Source organism: Seriola aureovittata, chromosome 18 (assembly GCF_021018895.1).
Source record: "Seriola aureovittata isolate HTS-2021-v1 ecotype China chromosome 18, ASM2101889v1, whole genome shotgun sequence".
Lineage (NCBI taxonomy): Eukaryota > Metazoa > Chordata > Actinopteri > Carangiformes > Carangidae > Seriola > Seriola aureovittata.
The window spans coordinates 12,706,943-12,715,586 of NC_079381.1; the positions used below are offsets into that span (position 1 = coordinate 12,706,943).

At 40.0% G+C, this 8,644-nt stretch overlaps 1 protein-coding gene across 1 annotated transcript; it reads left to right on the top strand.

Annotated features, from left to right (window-relative positions):
* The first annotated feature begins 142 nt into the window (after window positions 1–142).
* On the top strand, window positions 143–8,644 carry anxa4 (annexin A4). Its single transcript, XM_056402883.1, has 13 exons — window positions 143–265; window positions 1,523–1,572; window positions 2,580–2,667; window positions 3,397–3,491; window positions 4,266–4,379; window positions 4,992–5,082; window positions 5,950–6,029; window positions 6,230–6,286; window positions 6,368–6,461; window positions 6,746–6,841; window positions 7,421–7,479; window positions 8,019–8,141; window positions 8,401–8,644. Exons 2-13 carry the CDS (start codon window positions 1,564–1,566, stop codon window positions 8,455–8,457), a joined length of 963 nt encoding a protein of 320 aa, XP_056258858.1. The 5' UTR covers window positions 143–265; window positions 1,523–1,563; the 3' UTR covers window positions 8,458–8,644.

Genomic DNA, 8,644 nt, shown 5'->3' on the forward strand with positions numbered 1-8,644 from the left:
GCCAATTGAAGCTATTTATAAAGTGACTTACTGCATGAAGGGAGCTTTTCCCATTTTTCGATAATCCCTAAATGCAGCAGTAGGTCTTGTGCACGCAAGTGCACGCTAAAGGAGGATCCTGTAAAAAAAAAAAAAAAAAAAAAAAAAAAAAAAAAAAATTGCATCCAAGTGGGTGGGACGTTGTAGCTTATTAAGCTTTACTTTCTCAGACCAGGACGCAATACCCTCTTGTCGGGCACCGCAGAGTAAATTGTCTCCAGGACAGGTAAGGAGTGGGTCAGTTCACGGTCATTCATATTTTAGAGATGTTTAGTGGTATTTCATTTGACAGAGTAGCGCTCAGGCAGAGGCGGTCGGTTCTCTGGGTGCAGGGTGTGCCCTCTAACTAAAAGCCAAGTTAACTGTTAAACAGCAAAGTACTCTGCTTCCTGATTCACTTTTGATGCGACTTTTTCCTTTGTATTTTATGATCTCAACTACGCTCATTGTGGTCCAGATTTGTACGGCTGTGGGGAATACATTTCAGCTGCAATAATAACATTGGAACAATAATTCTACAGCGTAAAGTCTTTTCAGTCTTTGCTTTTAACGTACAGTAGAGGACGAATAGACTTTTACTACTATTGCTCAATTTCCATACAGCTCGCTAACGTTATACTCGTCTGGAAGAATGAAACCTGTAAATATGAATATAATGCATGTGAGAATTAAAGACCATTTACCGGGAAACGTGTGCTAACTTTAGGAAGTTTGACTTTGCCATTTAAATGACAGCTCCAAGCACTGGAGAATACAATGTGCACATTTACACAAATGTGAATTTGTTGCTACAAGTTGTTACTTTGTCTAAAGAAGGTTATACTCGCGCCATTTATCACTTGTCATTTATCATTTGTCTTTACAGCGTGTTGTCCACACATATGGTGTGAAGTGTGTATTTCGGACTCACCTGTGCTGTATTTACATAATAGACCACTCAGGTGTGGCTGTTGACCTACACACAGAGTTCATTCAGGTCGCTGTGTTTTAGTACCTGTCTCTGTTTTATTCTGGTTAGTAATAATTAACATTTTTAATTAACATCTTAGCTGTGGACGCACTTGCACAATGGCTTGTAATCTATCCAGGTCTTCTCAAAATGATTTTAACTAAATAGATTTTGACAGATATATGATGTAAGGTGATCCTTACAGGTCAGTAAACGGGTAAGAGAGAACCTCCACTATCTTTCCTCTCAGTGGAGCAATTACAGGTGTGTCCAAACAAACACTAGACTAATGAGATTAACTCCTGGGAAGCCTGCACAGACGAGGGACACAAGAGAGCCCTTGAGCAAATGTGTGTGACAGAGGCCTTCTCTGAGATGATGAACTGCATACAATATTGATCAGAGGTTAATGAGGGTCACATTCAACACAGGGACTGTTTGCTGCCCCTAAACCTGATGCTGCCCTTCATTTCATCTTCATGTGTTAACCTTGTGCAATTGACGTAGCAGTGTTATTTATTTGTTCTTTTGTAGCTTTCTGCACCTCCAGTTTGGAAATCTATACTCTTTCTACAATGGCAGCGGTAAGTCGTTCCCATAGATGCTGTGTCCGACAACATTTACATGTATTTGCCTGACCAGTAGCCTAGAGATTCTGCACTGGACAGTGGACTGTTTTGTTTTGTTTGTTTGAATTGGGCTGCACAGCAATTAAATCTTATAATGTTTCATATTTTATCAGCATTATATTGTAATAAAATGCTAAAATGCCATTGCAACCCATGATGTAAAGTAAAGTCTTAGGTCTGATGTCATGTCTGTTTCATGCTAGATATAGATGTAAATTATGGTATAAAATTTTAATCAATTTTAATGCTTAAGTTTGACTTTCTTCTTAATGTTACTCATGATTCTACTTTGCAGTTCAATGCAATTGGCAGTTGAACTATTTTAGATAATGCAAAAAGTCAGAATGCAGTACATTGATAGTGTAAAAACTATTTTTGATCGTTGAGATTTCAACTGAAATTGCCCAACTCTAGTTGTCAAAAGGTTCACAGTGAATTCCTAAAAAAAATTGTTTTCACAGCTCTTCAACTTTGTCCTGCATTTCTAATTCTGTCACATGAATAGATGAATAACTGTCCTGTGTCTTGTATTTACCTTACACTTTGCCATTTGCCACAATTAATGTTATTTAGCTTTTAAATGTCCCTTCCTGATTCATTTGAAGACATACAAGCAGTCTAGTTTGAATCATTTATCTGATATGTTGTTGATTTATTTATTTATTTTTTTTATTGATAAAAACTCAAAAATTACATATTGGGCAATGACTGGCTTCAAAACTAGTTGAACTAGTCTTGAACCCTTATATGAAGCAAACACAGAGAATTTGTCTCACTTCAACAGATCAGTGTGAAAATAGCTTCCTAGTGTCAAACTCTGCATGTACTATGCTTCATTCATTCTGCGCTGTGAAGCGGCGAATAAGCGAAACACCTCTCGTCCACTCAAAAGCTTTGTCTTTGTTTATATGTTTAACAGTTGAATTGCTGTAATAATGTAATTTTTAAATTGTTTTGACCAGATCGGAAACCGTGGAACAGTGACTGAGGCGGCTGGGTTTGACCCAGAGGCAGATGCCCAGAGGCTTAGAGGAGCCATGAAGGGAGCTGGTGAGTGATCCAGCCACTGTCATCCAGAAACCATCATTAAGCTAAAGATACGTCTTACTGTGCCCTTAAGGCCAGGTCTCCATGGAAGAAAAATATAATTACTCTCTTCTTCGGTCTCTCTCCTCCTCTCCAGGAAAGTTTAAAAACTAACTGCAGAGTTGCTAAGTGCTGGCGTTGTCATGGCAGCTTTTAGTTTGCTATAGTCCATCCACTCACTGAGTGTGTCCTCATACTTTGCCTCACCTCACATTGTATAGTAACGCTTCCTCTTCACTCATGATATAGAGTGTAAATTAATCTTGATTTCGCTGATCGTGCGTGAAGCAGTAAGAGGACTAACCTCATTATGGGTCGCCCTGTTCTGAAACCATGTTAGCAGGTATGTACCGCTCAAAGAGGTACATCCTAACAAACATTCAGGAGTGTGTAACAATCACACGTTTCTCTCTGTCAGCAAATTGTATGGCGAGGAATGTTGATGCTGTTAGGGTTTGCGAGCATAATCTTCTCCCCCTGACTCTACTTTGAGCTCTATTACAAACAGATGGTTTCTGTGTCGATGCCAACAAACAATGTGTGTAAGGATCATCTCCAGGGTAGCAGCGCTGGTGTCTGACTCTGCTCTTAAATGACTTCCGGGAATAGACATATGTAATCTTTACAGTATTAGAAATTTAACATTAACAGCAGACAAGCTCACACGACTCAGTATTATGATATTTCTTGCAGGCACTGATGAGGCAGCCGTCGTCGATGTCCTATCACACCGTACTATTGCCCAAAGGCAGCGCATCAAAGAGGCCTTCAAACAAGCAGTTGGGAAGGTGAGAGTTTTGAACGAGCTGCCTAATTGTGAATGAAACTTTTTTTTTTTCATAAATAAGCAAAGAAACGAAAACCAGAAGAATTTGAAAGGTTGACTTAAAAGAGACTTCTGGCAGCAGCAGGGGAGGTGTCACCTCTTAGCCTCTCATCCACTGCATACAGGCTCATCATTTTTCACTTTAGGTGGGGTTTGACTGTGCTAACAAAGCGCTGATAATGTATGTGTTAACTATTAACTATAAAGCAGAAATGAGTACCACCTGTAAACAAAGACCAGGACAGAGACGGTCTTGTAATCTGTAGAAAAAGGGGAAAGTTTGCTGCCCACACTGACCGTTTCTTTGCTTCATTATTATGTGGATCAATGCGTTAACTAAAAGGGAAGTCTGGGATGTTTATTGTATTGACCCAATGAGTTAATGACCAGCTCGCTGCGCTGTGTCTGGTAAGGGGTCGATGAAGTTATCTGAAAGTTCCTCTGAGGGAACTGAAGAGAGAGAAAAGCTTGTGAGTGGAATCCTCGCAGGCAGAAAGAGTGAGTCATGTTGCACATGGTGACGCCCACATGCGGTCACACTGGCCAGTTGTGTGGAACAGCTTCTCTGTTCACAAAAAGTTTTGTTCAGAAACCACACCCTCTAGCGGACACACAAATCCCGCCGCTGGAAGGTGTGAATATCCACGTTGGCAGCACAAACCCTGTATTTAATTCACTGACTTCCTGGGAATGACTGTTTCCCCGTTAATCCGTCTGTTCCTGCCTCGCCCTGCAGGACCTGGCCGATGAGCTGTCGTCTGAGCTCAGTGGGAACTTCAGGAGTGTCGTTCTAGGTCTGCTGATGCTGGCACCTGTGTACGATGCTTATGAGCTGAGAAATGCAATGAAGGTCAGTGTGTGTTATCCACGTGTCCTGTCTTTAAAGGATAAGTCTGGTTATAGTTTATATTTTTCTTATTGGCATGAAAACCTCCTGAAAAGACCAGAACCAACAATGAACAAGTTTAGCTAAAGCCTGATATAGCATAATACTTTGAGCCACAGAGCTCCATTGTTGCCCAAAAGCTATTAAAAGCACATCAGTGAGCCGCACTGTTGCACTGTGTGACATGTTTCCCCATTACAGTCAAACAATCCCACATACACTATCCTGCTGCCTTAAATACTCACTAGTTCACCAAATTTGTGTTATCCCACAGCTGAAAATAGTCCCCAACACATATACAGTTAACTCCTGTTTGAGTAGCACGTACTAAAAACTATCGTGCCCAGCAGTTTGTATTTGTGATCATCAGTGCATGTAGGAAAAAATGGGGCTGGGGCTGCGAGCCACAGGGGAGATCGGGAAGTATCGACAGACTGACTGGCACATTGTTGGGATTTGTGCGCGTTAAAAACAATATAGAATATCACCAGCCTTATCCTTAAAGATAATTCTCAGAAAAGCATCACACCACCACCTGATATCTCGTTTTAACACATCCTTACTATTTCATCGCAGGGGGCTGGAACAGAAGAGGCGTGTCTCGTCGATATTCTCGCTTCAAGGACGAACGCTGAAATAAAAACCATCAATGCGTTCTACAAGAAAGGTAACTGCAGAATTTCTGACGTCAGGTCATGGTATATCTCACCGTCCCCCAGTGCCTATGGGCTTGTGCATGACATCTGATATTGTGTACCACTGACTAAGCGTTACTAGAAAACAGTGGACGGCATAAATTATTCACAAAAGCCATTGCAACCTCTCTGTGGCCGTTTATTGTTTGCTTATATGTTCTTATGTGGTTGCACTTAGAGTAGTCTGCAAGTATTTTGAAAGGAGCTCTGTCTTTTAATGCACATCACTGAATCATCGGTGTAGTGCTTTGCGGTATTACTTACATGTTCATGTTCTTTTTTACCGATTATACCAGCATAGTTTGTGAGTTTAGATCACAACACAATGAATATTATTGGAACCTCATCTTACTGATCTCATAGAAAAGTCTGGCTTATAACCTGCAATAAGCAATATATTTGATCTTAACATAAAATCGCATTATTGTTTATGTGGTTGCTCCTAATGACAGAAATTCCAGAGTTCCCGCTGACCCTTTTATCCCCTCTGAGCTCATTGTTTTGATTTTAAAGGACTCACCACATGCTAGACAATTTTACTGACTGACTGGTGAAAGTATTTCAACTTATAGCAAAGATATTATTTCTCAGGAGTTTGTGAGAAGCAAAAGAAAAATCTAAACAGAGAGTGAATATTGGTTTTATACTGATCAGGTGGCCACAGCATTAGCCATAAAAACTTTGTGAGCCAGTACATATATATATATATAGCCATATATATATATATATCCATAGTCATGCAGTGTGTGGTGGCTATCGGCTTGTTTTTGATTTTCTTTCAAACAGGCATTAGATCATATGCTCTGTATTATAATTTTGTCATGTCTTCTTTGTGGCAGAATATGGAAAGGACCTGGAAGACGCCGTGTGTGGAGACACATCTGGAATGTTCCAGAGGGTTTTGGTCTCTTTACTCACAGTAAGCAAACATCAGCCCGTAAAGTAAAATGTTAATAGCAACTTTGGTTGAAAACTTTTCTTAACTTCTGTTTGCTTAAGGAAGAAGGAAGAATCGTCACTTCTGTATTTTTTCTACCAGTTTTTCTTCTTCTTTCGCCTCCCACGGGAAGCAATCCTACGCTTATCTTATCTGAAGCTGCTGTGTTTTCTACATCGCAGGCTGGACGAGATGAAAGCGATAAAGTGGACGAGGCTCAGGCTGTTCTAGATGCCAAGGTAAAGGTTGAGACCTGTTGATAAAAGGCTGTGTTTAAATTATCACTCCATGTATGTATTTTTAAATTCCTGTGATTGTAGGAAATCTACGAGGCTGGTGAAGCTCGATGGGGAACAGACGAGGTTAAATTCCTCACGGTGCTTTGTGTGAGGAACCAAAACCATCTGTTACGAGGTATTCTTACTTCATGTTCAAATCTGCAGACCATATATCCCTGTGATTTTTTTAGTGTTGTGTGTCATGTGATGATACTTCCTTTTACCAAAAGTAGCTACAGAAGTCATGTAGAAGCCTGACCCCTTGTGGGAGTTTTAGGAACAAAGTCACTCTTTCTGTTGAAACACCTTTCATTCATGTTGTGTGTCGTGTCACGACTTCAATAATGATCAGTGTGTCATTCAGATGTATTCTTTAACTTAATGAAATTATAATTTTGATCTTATTGTTTCCTCCTTCAGTGTTCCAGGAGTATCAGAAGATTTCTGGAAGAGACATCGAGGACAGTATTAAGAGGGAGATGTCCGGCTGTCTGGAGGACGTCTTCCTGGCCATAGGTCTGTCTCTTCTGTGACTTGCTCCTACTAATACATGTCAGGAGAGATCAACCCTGTTAAAGACAGCTGTTAACATTTAAGTTGAAAGGAGCACAGACAAAGAAAAAGCCGGAACCCACAACAACTCAAGCTTTATAGACAGAAAATAAAAGGAAATATCATACAGTATAGCACCTGCTGCTGGTTTACCAAGTGGTCTGTGGGAAATTTAGTGAAGAAACACTCTGTAGTGACTGCCTGGTACTTCAGAGGTCAACAAAATGTAAAACAGTTAGGAACTTTCTTGCAGAGGGCGTGATGATCTTGTCAAACAATGGGAACACCTTTATAAAAACTGTGCAATACATACTAATGTTGTGAAGCTGCTATTCAGCTGTTGACACTGCATCGTAGAGGTCTGGTGGAAGTGATTTGAGCCTTCAGTTGTTGTTGGTGTTTTCCCTTTATTGTGAAGAGATTTGTGTTACTACAGCTTTGAGTCAAAAGAGGGGCCAGACGTTTCAGTTCACACCATATGATTGAAGTTACTGTTGTGAAAGCATTGCATCTTACGTGTTGGGATTTGTTTTTGCGTTGCAGTGAAATGCATGAGGAACAAGCCAGCATTCTTTGCGGAGCGATTATACAAATCAATGAAGGTAAATATTTATTGCTTGTAATGGCGCTACTATACTGTAATGTATAGCCATCGATATAAATTACATTACTGTACATAATATCTGCAATTTCCTTTGTTTCTCCTTAGAAAAAATGTAATAGAAAAAAATTATATTTTCCTGAATTCTACTTAATAAATTAAATGTATTCAGTAAAAACCTTAAATTTAATTTCAGCTTTTATTTTAATTGATAGAGACAATGCAGTTCAACATAGTTTCCAACACAGAGCATGAAACTGATGTGCTGCATAGCGATTGCTAATTTTCAATCTCGTGTCCCCCGTTGTTTTGTGCTATTTTCTGATCAATGTAATTTATACCATTTCCTGAAAAGATGCATCACAAACTTGTTCTCATTGCGTTGACTTTTCTATGCACCATAGCTGAATATACAGGGAATAATGGTTAAACATAATTACAGTAGTTACTGTACACCAGGCATAATAAAAGCAGACTGATGTTATCATACTTCATGAGGCACAGTTGAACACAGTATAAAGTGTTTCTCCCTCTTGCCAGGGGCTGGGCACCACAGACACTGTCCTCATCAGAATAATGGTTGCCAGGGCTGAGATTGACATGTTGGATATTAAGGCGCAGTTCCTGAAGATGTATGGCAAGACTCTCTACTCCTTCATCAAGGTGAGCACCGGATACTAGACACGGGGGAAATATTGTAGTCAGTAAAGGCTTTGCAATACATCAACTGTGATATAATGATAATTGGAATTTCTAATTTATGTGGCGCTTCAGTGCAGCTTTGAAATGTGATGAGGCTGTAATTTATCACTGCTTTTGTTTCATTTGATTGGCCAAAGGTTCAGCTTTAAGAAACAACAACGTTCAGTTATTCCCAACACTGTTCCTTTGAAATCTCTCACTTCTTTCTCTCACTGCTTAGGGAGACACATCTGGTGACTACCGCAAAATCCTGCTGGAGCTGTGTGGAGGCGAGTAAAAGAAACATCAGAGCAACCGCCAGCTATGTCTCTACTCTGCAGACCACATGAGCTTTTTGTTGTTGTTGACCTCTTCTCTGTGTCCTATCTTTTCTTCTTCCATGGCCTTAACATTTCACTGATTGACCACAGTGCCTTGTTTTACTGTTTGTAATACCAATTAAACCAAAGACCAGTGACCTTTTA